At 56.8% G+C, this 15,231-nt stretch overlaps 2 protein-coding genes across 2 annotated transcripts in view; both read right to left on the minus strand.

Annotated features, from left to right (window-relative positions):
- The window catches only part of ATP8B3 (ATPase phospholipid transporting 8B3), a 39,335-nt gene extending 37,026 nt beyond the window's left edge, over nucleotides 1-2,309 (minus strand). The window contains exons 1-2 of the mRNA XM_058041126.1: nucleotides 2,284-2,309; nucleotides 953-1,443 (exon numbers count right to left, since the gene is read on the minus strand). Coding sequence (XP_057897109.1) covers nucleotides 953-1,443; nucleotides 2,284-2,309 — 517 coding nt within the window. The remainder of the gene's footprint in view (nucleotides 1-952; nucleotides 1,444-2,283) is intronic.
- A 4,733-nt stretch (nucleotides 2,310-7,042) lies between these two features.
- The window catches only part of REXO1 (RNA exonuclease 1 homolog), a 54,066-nt gene continuing 45,877 nt past the window's right edge, over nucleotides 7,043-15,231 (minus strand). The window contains exons 14-16 of the mRNA XM_058040640.1: nucleotides 14,951-15,089; nucleotides 11,196-11,316; nucleotides 7,043-9,467 (exon numbers count right to left, since the gene is read on the minus strand). Of these exons, the coding sequence (XP_057896623.1) occupies nucleotides 9,379-9,467; nucleotides 11,196-11,316; nucleotides 14,951-15,089 (349 nt within the window). The 3' untranslated portion in view covers nucleotides 7,043-9,378. The remainder of the gene's footprint in view (nucleotides 9,468-11,195; nucleotides 11,317-14,950; nucleotides 15,090-15,231) is intronic.

A 15,231-nucleotide genomic window follows, 5' to 3' on the forward strand; every position in this document is an offset into this window, starting at 1 on the left:
GCTCTGTCCCACAGCTCAGTGAGCCCAGCAGTGAGTCCTTACCCCAGGGGATGTTCCCCCAAATCCCCACCTGGGATGGAGCCACCCGGACTGTCCCATCCCCAGTGTCCCTAAAGCATCCCCATGCTGCTGCCGGCGGCTCAGATGCCCCAAAACAGAACTTTCTCATCCCAAAACAGAACTTTCTCACCCCAAAATGCCGCTCCGGGCTCCTGCAGGTTCGCATGGCTGAGCAGAGCCGGGTTTAGGGAGGGCCGGGCACGGCGCCACCGGGGTTTGGCCGGGGCTGCTGAAACCGCTCAGATTTCTGTCCCTGCCTGCTCCGAGCGCTGCCACGGGAATTCTGTGCGGGTTTTGTTCTGAAATCCCCGGCTCAGCTCCGTGCAGGGGCTGTGTGAGAGCTCGGGGCAGCGCAGAGCTCCCGGTGCCCTCGGTGCCCTCCGGCTCCTTCCACGCTGGGGACACGCTGGGGACAGCACCAGCCTGGCCCTGGCTCCCTCCCGGGGCTGGCACACAGCCCTGTAACCCTTCTGGGGTGCTGCTGTTGTTTCCTGACCCCAATGTCCCCCCTGGGACTGCAGCCAGAGCCACCCCGGGGATGTCCCCACGGCCACCCCCCCAGTGTCACCCAGCCCCAGGGCCAGCCCCCCCAGTGTCACCCACCGCGACAGGCGGCACTGAGCGGGGGGTGGCTGTCACCTCCCGGGCCCGGCACGCCGGAAACGCCCCCGCGCTCGGCCGGGCCATCATTAAACCCTCTCGGTGTTACTGCCCAGGACGTGCCCGAGCCGTGAGTTTCCCTCCTCTCGCCCCATTTCCAGCTTGGATGCGCTCCGGGGTGCAAAGGCGGTCCCCAAACGCTGCTCCATGCCCGGAGGGGCTCCCTGGCACCTCACACAGGCTGTGTGTGCGTCCCCCCGGTGTCACCGTGCCACCCGCGGGGTCCCCGTACCTGCCCCGGTGCCGGGCACAGCCCCGGGCAGCGCCGCGCTCCTGCCGCTCCTGGGGACGGGACTGCCGCCACCTCCCTGTCCCCCGAGCTGCCACCGGCCCTGCCCCACGCGGGACCGTGGCACAGCCCATGCCACACCTCCCTGGGCCCTGCCCGCCTCCCTCCTGCCCCTCCTGCCCCCGTTCATTGTCCCGCTCAAACCGAGCCGAGCCGCGGCTCCGCTGGCTCCGCGACACGGTGACACCGCCCGGGTGTCCCTGCCACCGTGCCACGGCAGGGCAGGCGGTGCCAGGCTGATGCCGGGCAGGTTTGGGCAGCCCCGGGACTGGCTGGTGTCCCCACTGGTGTCACTGGTGTCACTGTTGTCAGTGGTGTCCCCACTGGTGTCACTGGTGCCACTGGTGTCCCCACTGGTGTCGCTGGTGTCGCCGGTGCCCCCCGAGCCCCCCGGGTGTGGCAGCAGCTCGGAGGGACTGGGCTGTGCTTGGGCACTGTGAAAAACGCCAATCACTTGTTTTTTTAAAAAATTTAAAAGTTTAATAGTAATAAAATGGTTGTAAAAATAGGAATACAATTAGAGTGATAATGATTTGGACAATTTGAATTAGGACAATATGAGATAATAAATACAAAGAGTTATGGATGTCTGGGTACCTTTTCCTGGGCAGCACGAGCCTGAAAAAGGACACAGTTAACAGAGGATTAACCCTTAAAAACAATAACCTGTTGCATATTCATACACCTCATACATGATGCATAAATTCCATTCACACACAGGATTCAGTCTGGTCATCAGCAACTTCTTCCTCCGAATCCTGATAGCACCTTCGAGTGGGAACAAGTTCTTTTCTTCTGATAATGGGGCAATAAATTCTCTTTCTCTGAAAGATTCAGGTGTCCTGTGGCTGCTATCTCGCTGCGAGTCCTTTCTTTAAAAAAGTATCCTACATAGCATCATTTCTATTTTAACAATTTTTATAACTATATTACTATAGTTACTATACTATACTATATTACTATTACTATATATTACTATACTATACTATATTACTATAACTATATAACTAAAACTATATTTAACACAGTACTTAAGAGAATTAATACAGGATCACTTTCTAACACAACACATATAATATTCATTTGAATATTTGCGAAAAGCCAATTATACAATACATGCATTTTTCACAGGCACCAAGCAAGGCAGGAGGAGGGGACAGCGAGGAAGAGGAGGCCGAAGGCACAAAGGGCAGTGCCAGCAGAGCCCAGCTGGGGACAGGGACACCTCGTTAGTGACGGCAGCTAATTAATGAGGCCGTGTCCGCCCCGCACACCCGCAGTGGTCCCGCATCGCCGGCATTGCGTTAATTACTGCCTGCAATTAACGCGGGGAGCCGGAGGCGATCACACAGCGCCAGCCCCGCAGCCCATGAAGCGTTTACTGCACAACTCAGTCCCTGTGTCCCCATTTGTGTCCCCACACGTGTCGCCGTGTCCCAACACATGTCCCCTCTTCCGCATGTACAACCTTGTACACAGAATTTACAACACCGAAAATATAACAGTCCCAAACAAAACAACAGCCCTCCTAAACTTTTAACTGAAAATTCAATTAAAAGCTTAGAAGTCCCAACTCCAAACCAAAAACTGTTACACAAATGTCTTACATCATTACTAAATATTGTCCCTACTAAATATTGTCCCTTAAAACAAAATAACAGCACCTGACAAAGTTATCACACAACAAAATAACAACCCCCAATGCCAGCCATGCACAGCAGCACAAACACCATTTTACACCCATCAAAACCACCAACCTCCCACTGCAACACCCCCCTTGACCACTCCTATTATTGCAAAGAAAAAGAGAGACAAAAAGTTCTACACAGAAATAAAAAAAAAACCCACATCTACAGAAACAACTCAAACATGTCCCCATATGTGTCCCCATAGTGGCCCTCACATCCCCCTGTTTCCATACCTATCCCCATGTCCCTATGTCCCAATGTCCCCATACATATCCCAATGTCCCCACATGTGTCCCCATGTCCCTATACATGATGTCCCCACATGTATCTCCATGTCCCCATACATCTCCTGATATCTCCACGTGTGTCCCCATGTCCCCATATATGTCCCAATGTCCCCACGTGTCCTCTTGTCATCACAGATCTCCTGATATCTCCATGTGTCCCCATGTCCCCATACATGTCCCCATGACCCCATACACATCCCAATGTCCCCACATGTGTCCCCATATCTCCAATTACATGTTCCAATTTCCCCATGTGTCCCTGTGTCCTTACACATGATGTCCCCGCATGTGTCCCCATGTCCCTATACATGTCCCAATGTCTTCCTTCCTTCCTTCCTTCCTTCCTTCCTTCCTTCCTTCCTTCCTTCCTTCCTTCCTTCCTTCCTTCCTTCCTTCCTTCCTTCCTTCCTTCCTTCCTTCCTTCCTTCCTTCCTTCCTTCCTTCCTTCCTTCCTTCCTTCCTTCCTTCCTTCCTTCCTTCCTTCCTTCCTTCCTTCCTTCCTTCCTTCCTTCCTTCCTTCCTTCCTTCCTTCCTTCCTTCCTTCCTTCCTTCCTTCCTTCCTTCCTTCCTTCCTTCCTTCCTTCCTTCCTTCCTTCCTTCCTTCCTTCCTTCCTTCCTTCCTTCCTTCCTTCCTTCCTTCCTTCCCGAGGGTTTCGCTCCCGCTCGCCCTTTCCGGATCCCTCTGGAGCAGGGACAGGGACATTCACACCCCGCTCCTAATGGTGGCTTTGGGCACCCGGGGACGGCCGAGGTCACCCTGGCAACAGAGGCCGGTGACGGTGACATTTTCCCAATCAATCGCCCTCTGCAATTAGCGGACACCCCCCCCGCCCTTGCAGGGTAATTAATGAGCGCCGGGAGGCCGGGCCAGAGGGAGTCCCTGGGGCGCTGCGGGGTTTGTCCTGCTGTGTCCGTGTGTCCCTTCCCTGGGCAACACGGGGTTTGTCACTGTGTGTCCTCTCCCCAGCACCGCGGGGTTTGTCCTGCTGTGTCCGTGTGTCCCCTCTCCGGGCACCACGAGGTTTGTCCTGCTGTGTCCGTGCGTCCCCTTCCCCTGGCACTGCGGGGTTTGTCCCCGTGTGTCCCCTCTCTTGGCACCGCGGGGTTTGTCTCTGTGCGTCCAGCACAGCACTGCTGTGGCTGTCCCCGTGTGTCCCCGTGTGTCAGCACAGGGAAGGGTTAAACCTCCGAGCCCCGTCCAACCCGGCTTTGTGTCCTCCTGTCCCTCCACGAGCGTGGGGCTGGCTGAGCGCTGCTCCCTTGGTACCGGGGCTCTCATAACCCTAAAAATCCCACCTGCCTCCACCCTCGCCCTGGAGGAGGCTCGAAGGGTCCCTGTCACCCTGCAGGCTCCAAAAGAGCAAAAAAAAATTTAAAAATAAACAAAGCAAAAGCTTTTGTCACTGCAGGCGTTCCCTGATGTCACCTGGGCCACCAGGTGAGCTGCAAGGGGGGAGCAGAGGGACCCCCGGGGATGGGGAGGTCACTGTCAGAGCAGGCAGTGCCACAAAAGCCCTCGGAGGTGGCTGAGAAGGCTCCAGGTGTGACTTTTACAGCCTCGGAGCGGCCGCTGCCATCGCCGAGCCATCAGCCGCGTTAAATAAAACACATTGCCTGTGAGGTCATCTAATGGGCCATTATTTCTTTATTTGAACTTTTTACCTTCACCTCTTCCTCCGTGCTGAATCAGCTCCTTGCCTTGGCACTTCCATTCCTGCCCCATTTGGGAGATTGATGCGGGCTCTGGGGGGAGCCTGGCAGGGCCGGGGATGCCGATGCTGTAGTGAGTTTTTATGTTTTATAATGGTTTTGTCTTTGTATCCCCTTATTTTCCTCTGATTGTGTCCCCTCCCTCTACCTGTGTGATCCCTTTCCTTTGCTGAGATCATCCCCAAATCCCCACCCTGGCTCTCTGTCAGTCCCTCACCATCCCATCCCCTCCATCCACAACTTTCCATCCAGGACATCGAGTGATCAGCCAGAGGCCAGGGGTCACCCCCAGGTGTCACCCCATATCCTGTCCTAAATGTCCATCCCCAGCCTCCATCCCTCAGGGTCACTCATTGGTCAGTAAATGTTTTCTACTTTGGGTTTCCACCTCCCTTTCAATGTAACCCTGGCACCTCTCAGCAGGAGCCCCCTGAGGTTTGTGGGGGCTCCTTGGAGCTCCTGAAATAAATTTTGGATTAACCCCTGATAAGAGTTGGCTCCTTTATCCTCTGCCATTGTTCCAGCACCTCCTCTGCTGCAGGGGATCAGCCTGGCTGCCTTTGGTACCCCCGGGATCAGCCTGGGTGCCTTTGGTACCTCTGGGATCAGCCTGGCTGCCTTTGGGGCTCCCTCAGCGGCGCTCAGAGGCCCCAGAACATGCCGGGGCTCTGGGGGGAGCCTGGCAGGGCTGGGGATGCCGAGGCTCCGTCCCGGCCCCGGGATAAGCAGGAGGAGCCGGGATGTGCCCGGGAACCCCTCGGGGTGTGGGGTTGGCACAGAGCGAGGGTCCGGCCGCGACCCCTCCTCCTGGTTCAGTCCTGGGGGTTGGGATCAGGTTCTGTCCCAAAGGAGAAGCACCGATTTCATCCCTTTTTCTTGGGATGTCCTGGAGGGGCAGGGAGCAGCGGGAGCGGGGTTGGCCTGGGGGAGGCTGGGCTGGGCTGCAAAACCGGCCAGGGGCACACACGGGAGTGACTGACAGAACCAGAGCACACAGCCTCGAGCTGTGCCAAGGGAAATACAGGTTGGATATCAGGAAAAAGTTTTTTACAGAAAGGTGATAAAGTTCTGCAATGGCTGCCCGGGGAGGTGGCGCAGTCCCCATCCCTGGGTGTGTTTAACAAAGCCTGGATGTGGCACTGGGTGCCAGGGTTCAGCTGAGGGGTTGGGGCTGGGTTGGAATCGATGATCTTGGAGGTCTCTTCCAGCCCAGTGATTCTGGGATTCTGTGAACAGTGGCTGCAAACTGAAGGTGTTGAGGAATCACAGAATGGTTTGGATTGGGCAGCAGCCGGGTTCCAAAAGCGCAGAGGGGGGACAGGATGGGAACCCTCGGGGCTGGGACCCCTCTCATCCCTCAGCCCATGAGGCACCTGTGTCACCCTGTGCCAGAGCGGGGGGGGGACACACCTGAGCGGGGACCCCACAGGCCCAGCTCCAGCCCCAAGCAGCAGAATGGGGTCTTGGCGCTGCTGCTGTCACAGAATCATAGAATGGTTTGTGCTGAAAGGGACCTTAAATCCCATCCAGTGCCACCCCTGCCATGGCAGGGACACCTCCCACTGTCCCAGGCTGCTCCCAGCCCTGCCCAGCCTGGCCTTGGGCACTGCCAGGGATCCAGGGGCAGCCACAGCTGCTCTGGGAAATCCATTCCAGGGATGGATTCCACAATTCCTGATTCCCAATCTCCCACCCAGCCCTGCCCTGTGGCAGTGGGAGCCATTCCCTGTGTCCTGTCCCTGCAGGCCTTGTCCCCAGTCCCTCTGCAGCTCTCCTGGAGCCCCTTCAGGCCCCAAAAGGGGCTCTGAGGTGTCCCTGGAGCCTTCTCCTGTCCAGGTGAGCAGGCCCAGCTGTGCCAGGCTGGCTCAGAGCAGAGGGGCTCCAGCCCTGGCAGCATCTCCGTGGCTCCTCTGGCCTGGCTGCAGCAGCCCCACGTCCTCCTGCTGCTGTTGCCCAGGGCTGGGGCAGCTCTGCAGGTGGGGTCTGAGCTGAGCCCAGGGGCAGAGGGGCAGAATCCCCCCCTGCCCTGCTGCCCACGCTGGGGCTCAGCCCAGCACAGGGGGGGTTTCTGGGGCAGCCTGAGCCCCTCACCCACCAACAGCCCAAGTCCTTCCCTCAGAGCTGCTCTCCCTGAGCTCATCCCCAGGCTGTGCTCAGGGCTGGGATTGCCCAGACCCAGGGGCAGCACCTTGGACATGCTGAACGTCCAAGGTCTTCTCCAGGTCTTCTGCAGCTTGGGAAGGATCTCCTGGGAAGCCTGTCCAGCCCCTCCCAGCCCCAGGATGTCTCCAGCTCCCCCCCTCCCCAACCCACCAGCAGGCAGAGCAGTCCCAGACTCGGGGATGTGCATCTAGTCAACACGCTTTTATTAAAAACAATTACAAAAAGTTACAGGTTACAATCGTTCTGTACAACCCAACCAAACCTCTGGTGCCTGGGGAGGTGATGGCAGCCCTGGGCCAGGACAGGCTCTGAGCACACCCATGGATGTGGTTCCACCCTCCCAGGGACATCCCTTGACACAGACACCCCCTCACCCCCACCCCAACAGCCTCAGTGTAGGCTGACCATGGGGAAAGGATGGAGGATGGAGCCAAAGCTGCAGAGCAGGGCACAGCACGGGGTGCCCATGGCTGTGCCAGGGCAGGAGCTGCTGTGGGAGGCTGGGAAGGAGCAGGAGCTGCCTGTGAGGAACAGGCAAGAGGCAGCTCTGCTCCAGGGACATTCCATCCCTGCAGCCAGGGGTGAAGATAAACGGGGGATAAACGTGGCAAAGAGGCAGAAACAGAACAAACCTTCCCTCCCCAGCTGTGAGGCCCTGAACTGTCTGTCCCACAGCCTGGGCTGGGGCAGCTCTGTCCCTGAGGCACTGGGACACAGGGACAGCCCAAGGGCTCCCAAGGCAGGGAAGGAGCAGAGCTGGATGTGGAGCACTGGGGGAGCTGCATCCCCAAAACCTGGGCTGAGGAATTGGCTGCCAGAGAGAACAAGGATGGGCTCAGCAGCACCAGGGGTGTGTAGAGCCCCACTGCTCCTGGATCTCCTGCAGAGCCTGGCAGAGGAATCAGCTCCCTGCCTCTGAGGGCAGCAGTGGGATGGGAGAGTCCACCAGGGCCAGGGTGGGGCTGGAGCAGGGACATCCCTGTCCTGACCCCAGCCCTGGAGCAGGGACATCCCTGTCCTGACCCCAGCCCTGGAGCAGGGACAGCCCTGTCCTGACCCCAGCCCTGCAGCAGGGACATCCCTGTCCTGGACCCCAGCCCTGCAGCAGGGACAGCCCTGTCCTGACCACAGCCCTGGAGCAGGGACATCCCTGTCCTGACCCCAGCCCACAGCTGGGCCAGCTCAGCAGGACCTGCAGGGGACACAGAGCTGTCCCCAGACCCCGAGCCCAGCAGGGGCACAAAGCAGAGAGCAGGACCTGGCTCTGACAGGAACCAGAGCCCAGCAGCTCCTCTGTCCCCAGAGTGACACAGCCAGGGACACAGCAGCCACCAAGGGACACAGGGACACAACTCCAGCGCTGCCAGGGGGGCTCAGGGTCCCTGCTCTGGGGTGAAGGTGCTCCCTGAGCCCAGCTGAGAGACCATGGGCTCCATGGGGATTGCTCCCCTCAGCTCTGCTGTCCCCACAGGGAGCCACCAGTGCCACCCAGTCACCCCAGTGACAGTGACACCCAGCAGAGCTCCAGTCCAGGTGCCACACACACAGCTGGGTCCCTCACTCTCTGCAGAATCCCAACATGTGAATGAGGTGAAATGAAGGGATTTTGAAGAAATGGGTGAAATTTTCCCCTATTGCTTTTGCCTGGGCCAAGTCCCTGCAGCAGAGCCAGCCTGGTGGGGAGTCCTGCACTCTGCTGAGGCCACCCTTAGGTGCAACCCCCAAAAACCTTGTTCCCTGAGCACGAGCTCACCGGGGCCCTGCTGGCAGCTGAGGGTGAGGGAAGGATCCCTGTCCCACCCTGCAGTGATGGGGTGCAGCCTCTCCCTGGCTCTGGAGCTGTTTGTCCCTGTCCTGCCTCGTGGCTCCCTGAGGTCTGGGCAAGGGGAGACACTGGTGGTTCCCCCTTTGCACTGCCTGCAGAACCAGGTGCCAATTCCCAGATCCCACCTCATTGCTGTCCTTCAGAGCCTCCCTCTCCTGCAGCTCCACAGTGGGACTGCACCAGGATCCCTTCCCAAATGCTTGATCCTCAGCTCTTGCTTCCCACACCAGCTCCACAATCCCCTCACAGCTTCCTGCCCAACTTCTTCCATCTCCCCCCTCTCCAAACACTGCTTTGGAGTACAGAGGCAATTTAAGTTACATTTGGGAGAGAAAAAAAAAAACAAAAAAGTAAACAATCTACCTTTAACTGAACCAGAAAGATCCTTCTGCACATCTCCAACCTACCTCTAACAAGCTTCTCCTAGGAACCAACAAGTTCTGCTTGTGCTACTCCAAACCACCTTGCCAGGCCCAAAAGGCAGAGCTTGGACCACAGAGAATCCCTCAGGTGGAGCCTGAGGATCTGAGAGCCACCAGCTGGGCAGGGGGGCTGCAGGTGTGAGTGCAGGAGTCCTGCTGGGGTGGTGGGGAGCAGGAACATGCTGCTGGCACGGGGGACAGAGTGGCTGTGGGCATTTATTGCACTGCTTCTTCTTCCAGAGGTGCAGGAGAACGGCAGAGACGCCACACGAGGTCATCGCTTCACCTTGGCATCCTCTCTGATCTTCCACACCATCAGCTCCATGCAGGCTCTGGCATCCTCACTGGAGTCGTGTCCTTCCACTGGGGACACAAACACAGTGCCACTGACCCCTCTGCCTGCTCAGCCCAGCCCAGGGAGCTCCCCAGGCAGAGGCAGCTCCTCCCTGGCCCTGCAGCCACAGCCACACCTGGGAGCCCCCTGAGCACAGCTGGGATTGACAGGATTCCACACAATCACAGAATGGTTTGTGGTTTATGGTTTGTTCAAGGCCACCCAGTGCCACCCCTGCCATGGCAGGGACACCTCCCACTGTCCCAGGTGCTCCCAGCCCTGCCCAGCCTGGCCTTGGGCACTGCCAGGGATCCAGGGGCAGCCCCAGCTGCTCTGGGAAATCCATTCCAGGGATGGATTCCACAATTCCTGATTCCCAATCTCCCACCCAGCCCTGCCCTGTGGCAGTGGGAGCCATTCCCTGTGTCCTGTCCCTCCATCCCTGTCCCCAGTCCCTCTGCAGCTCTCCTGGAGCCCCTTCAGGCCCCAAAAGGGGCTCTGAGGTGTCCCTGGAGCCTTCTCTTGTCCAGGTGAGCAGGCCCAGCTCTGCCAGGGAACAATTCCTGCCCAATAGCCCATCTAAATGGGATTTTTTCCCATCTAAATTCCACTTCTTTAAGTGGGAAGCCATTCCCTGTGTCCTGTCCCTCCATCCCCTGTCCCCAGTCCCTCTGCAGCTCTCCTGAAGCCCTTTCAGGACTTTAAGGAGTCCCCAAAGCCTTCTCTTCTCCAGGCTGAACACTCCCAACACTAAACATGTATTTTTCTCCACTAAACCCACACTTTTTGCTGGGTTTGAGCCTGACACCATCAGCTATGGAACAGCTGGCAGCTTCCCCAGCAGTATTTAGAATGACAGGAGGGAACAGGCCCCACTTCCAACAGGAGGGTCCATCCCAGCTGAGCAGAGAGAGAAGGGAGGGCAGGACCTGACCTCAGTAGAACCACCCTCATCCTTCCCACATGCCTTCCTTGGTCCCACTCAGCACAGGGAGAGCTCTGCCCTCGGAACAGGGCTCAGACAAATGAACTGTGGCTGAGGTTCTGTTGTGGTGTGCTGTAATGTCCCATTTTGGACTTCCAGGTCACTTCCCCAGGTGTGCCTGTACCTCTCTCCCTTCCCCCTTGCCCCCTTGCTGAGTGAGTCCTGTCAATCAGGCTGAACATTCCAGCAAGGCGTGGTGTGGTTGGTCAAGTTCAAAGGATGCCCCTCAGGCCTGGGGGTCATTGGCCTGTCTGGGTGTCATCTTCCCCTGAGACCCTGCCCCTCTCACCTGGTTGGTGCTCACCTGTACCTCCCCTCCCCCTGTCCCTGAGCTTAAAAGGGTGATCAGACCATGTGGTTCTGTTCTGTTGGAGCAGTTGCTCACATTCAGACCTCTGTAACCATGGAATGAACCTCTGGACATTAAACCCTCCAGCAGAATCCTCTCCTTTTTCTCTTCCCCATCGCCTGAAGCTTTCCTCCTGAGGTAAACGGGGTTCCTAACAAGCCTGGACTTGTTCAGTGCCCAGCTGCAATCTCCAGCAAGCCAAGGTATCTCTGGGGTGATACACCACAGCTGCTGCCTTTGGCCCAGCAGCAAGGGTCAGACTGGCCCAGGCACAATCTAACTGGTAATATTGGGAGCCTTTTTCCAATAAGGTTCCTTACACCACACACATGCAGAGCAGAAAACACAGTGCCAGGAGGGCTGGGGAGAGCAGAGGAAGGCAGGGCTGAGGAGAGCACAGCCAGGAGGTCCCTCAGGGCTCACCATTGTCCTGGATGATGCGTTTGAGGTAGTCGGCCATCAGCGTGCGCAGCGCCCGCTTGTAGGGCAGCCCCAGGCGGTGGGGGAACACGATGGCTGTGTCCACCACAGTGCCATGGATCAGCTGGGGAGGAGCACAACGACAGGCTTAGACCCCATTCCCACAGGTATTGTATTGTATTTCATATTTCTCGAGTCCCATACTCTTGTTATGATATTCTTAAAGTCACAGAATCACAGAATTTCAAGACTGGAAGAGAGCTATAAGATCATCTAGTCCAGCTGGTGTTCTAACTGTTCAACTAGATCATGGCAGCAAGTGCCACATCCAGTCTTTTTTTGAATTCTTCGAGGGATGATGCCTCTACCACCTCACTGGGTAAATGATTCCAGTATCTGACCACTCTTTCTGTGAAGTATTTCCTTCTTACTTCTAACTTACATCTGGCTTGACGCAACTTGAGACTGTGTCCTCTTGTTCTATCTGTTGTCACCCAGAGAAAGACACCAACCCCCAGCTCTAGCTGGTTTTCTACCATGTAGCTCTTGTCTGTAGCACAGTTCCTCATGGCTTCACAGGGGCTCCTCCTGGGCTCTCAACCCAACCCCTTTTATCCCAGTTATCTTTGCAAGCCACAGCTGCTGCCCAACTAAGGACTTCACAGCTGTGGCTCATTTGGAATACCTAGGACCCACGTATCCAATACATAGGACTCTCACTACACACACAGGGACAGGCTCTCCTGGGGATCAGCAACCTCCTGGTCAGCTCTGGGCTCAGTGCAGTGCTCTGTGCAGCTTCCAGCCCAACCAGTCTGGCAGGAGGCTCTGGCTGGATGTGGGCACCCATGCAGGGTGTGGGCACACAGCATTCCCACTGCTGTGCCAGCCCCACAGCCCTGGAAGCTCACACTCAGGAGGTTTCCTGAGTCTCAGCAGAGATTGGGGCTGATCCAGCGGGATCCCCCCAGCCTGGAGAAGCTGGAATAGCTCTGGAGTATTTCCCAATTAAAAATGAAACTGAAGAAGCAGCTGACAGCTCAACAGTCCCTGTGGGAGCTGCAGCAACCTTCAGGCTGCTTCTCAGGCTGGTGAGGGGCACCCTGCCCACTGGAACTGGGTAATCTTTGTGGTGCCTTCCAACCCAACCACTCTGGGACAGAAGTGGGCAGGATGTGCACACATGACAAAGCAGGATGTACATCCCAGTGCTGCCTGGCCTTCAGGGTGCAAACCAACCCCAAATCCTCCCATCCACCAGCAGTGACTCAACAGGAAGTTTTTAACCAGCACCAGCTCAGCAAGGATGGAATGGGAGAGGGAAATTCTATCACTGAATCACATCAGAGAGTGTTTTGAGTTGGGACTTTTTAAAGGGCTTCTACTCCATCCAGTGCCATGGCAGGGACACCTCCCACTGTCCCAGGCTGCTCCAAGCCCTGTCCAGCCTGGCCTTGGCACTGCCAGGGATCCAGGGGCAGCCACAGCTGGTCTGGGAAATCCATTCCAGGGATGGATTCCACAATTCCTGATTCCCAATCTCCCACCCAGCCCTGCCCTGTGGCAGTGGGAGCCATTCCCTGTGTCCTGTCCCTGCAGGCCTTGTCCCCAGTCCCTCTGCAGCTCTCCTGGAGCCCCTTCAGGCCCCAAAAGGGGCTCTGAGGTGTCCCTGGAGCCTTCTCCTGTCCAGGTGAGCACCCCAGCTGTGCCAGGCTGGCTCCAGCCCTCTAATCCAACAGCTCAGCTCTGAATTGTCACCAAGCTGGAGGAACTGGGGATGCTGACCAGGTCAAAGTGCTCCCTGCCCTGCACCAAGGGGGCTGGGGACAGCCAAAAGGCCCCACCTGAAAAGTCCATAATCACAGGGCAGGCTGGCTTTGCCTTTTTTAACACTGATTTCTTCCTCTCAGGTTAAAACAAGATGAATTCTCTGCTGTCATGAGCTGCATTCAGTGGGAGCTGGAGGAATGTGGGTGAGGGCAATCCCACATCCTGAGCACAGCAGTGAAGGGCAGGGCCTAAGAGATAAACCTGTGTCCTGTCCCAACAGGGATAACTCCAACAGGACCCTGATAATCCCCTCTCCTCTCTGCCCCCAGGCACCAGCTCATGCTGCAGGACAACCCATAACTCCATCAGGAACAGCTCCACAACTGCACTTCAACAGGAACAACCTGCTCCTCTCCTCAGAATATAAAACTGCCAATGTTATGGATAATCTCCCCTGGCCTGCACTCAGCCCTGGCACCCTCCCAGACACACTGGTAATTACTTATGTAGATCAGGAAGAGTGAGGAAACAGGATAATAAAGCCTTAAATAAAACTTGAAATGCCATCAGCACTTGGAAGTTGCCACAGCCATTAGTGAGATATGGCTTTAGTGCCACAGCCCTGGGCCATTCTGCTGTGACACCCCACACTGCTCTGGGCTCCTCCTCTTGGCAGCAGCTGTGGTGCTGAGAGAAAATCAAGCCTCTAAGAGGCCAAGGCAGTCATCTCGAGCTGATCTAACTGGAAATAATGTCTTTCTGATTATGATGAAGCCTCTCCAAGGCTGGGATAAAGGGTGCCACGGAGAGGTAAAGTGTTTTACAGGCATTAAAAGCTCCTGCTTCCAAGCCAGCCCAGCCCTAGGAGCTGGCAGCCACAGAGGCTTCAGCAGGAGAGGTGTGGGACAAAGAATGGCTGAGGGCAGTTCTGGCATGTGAGCACAAAGACTTGGCTCCTGCCTGCCACATGCTCTCCTGGTGAGCCAGGACAAACCCCCCAGTGCAGGACACACACCCTGGCAGGGCCCTGGGCACACCAGGCTGCTGAGGGCCAGGCAGGAAACAGGACAGGTAAAAGGTAAAAATAATTTCACCAAAGTAACACCACAATTCCTAGAAAAGCTGGCACAGGACAGAGAACAGAGCAGGCAGGGGTGAGAGGCAAATTATTCGGGATCAGTCACAGAATCGTGGAATAGTTTGGGCTGGGAGAGACCTTAGGGACCATCCTGTTCCACCTTCCAGCAGCCCAGGCTGCTCAGAGCCCTGTCCAGCTCTGTCACCCTGGGCAGCAGCAGCCACTGAGAGTTCAGGTGACACCAGGAGTGACAGACACGACCCCACTGCCTGCACTGCCAGCACAGGCAGCTCCACACAGGCTCAGAGACTGGACAGACCACGGAATCCTGGAATGTGCTCAGTGGGAAGGGACCCTCAGGGATCATTGATCCCAGCCCCTGTCCCTGCACAGCCACCCCAACACCCCCACCCTGAGCAGCCCTGGGAGCTCCTGCAGCTCTGGCAGCCTTGGCACCATTCCCTGGGCAGCCTGGGCAGTGCCCAGCAGCCTCGGGGGGCAGAACCTTGCCCTGAGCTCCATGCCAAGGCCTGGCACAGCTGCAGCCCTTGCTGGGCTCCTGTGTCTGGTCATGAGAGTGAAAAGATCAGCCCCTGCCCCTCCTCTTCCCCCATGAGGATGCAGAAGACCACAATGAGTCTCCTCTCAGTCTCCTCTAGGCTGAACAAACCAAGAGCCCTCAGCTGCTCCTTATGAGGCCCCTCCAGACCCTTCCCCATCCTCACAGCTCCTCTGGACACTCTCTAATGGGTGCATGGTTTTTTTATATTGTGGTGCCCAAAACTGCACACAGGATCTGAGGTGAGGCCACCCCCCTGATCCTTGGAAATAAACTGCTCCTAAATCCCACCTAACACCCCCCAGGGTGGGAAAGCAGCCCGGGGAGATGTGGAGGGAGAGCCCAAGTTACCTTTAGTGCAAATAAGTCGCTTTCCAAGCTGTGCCCTATCAGAATGGTGTCTGCACTGAACATGTTCAGGAGGACGGCTTGGACATCTCGCAGGGTGATGCTCGTGTTCTCCAGGTCCTCTTCTGTCACACCTGAGAACCTGCACAGCAACAGCACAGAACAGGTTCTGTTCCTTCACCTGAAGAAACACCTCAAAGCCCCTCAAGCCCTTAAGGAGTGGTGGTCAGTGGAGTTTCAACAAGTTCCTGAGAGAGCACAAAGCTCTGTGCCAAGGCAGACCC

This window comes from Melospiza georgiana, chromosome 26 (genome assembly GCF_028018845.1).
Source record: "Melospiza georgiana isolate bMelGeo1 chromosome 26, bMelGeo1.pri, whole genome shotgun sequence".
Classification (NCBI taxonomy): Eukaryota; Metazoa; Chordata; class Aves; order Passeriformes; family Passerellidae; genus Melospiza; species Melospiza georgiana.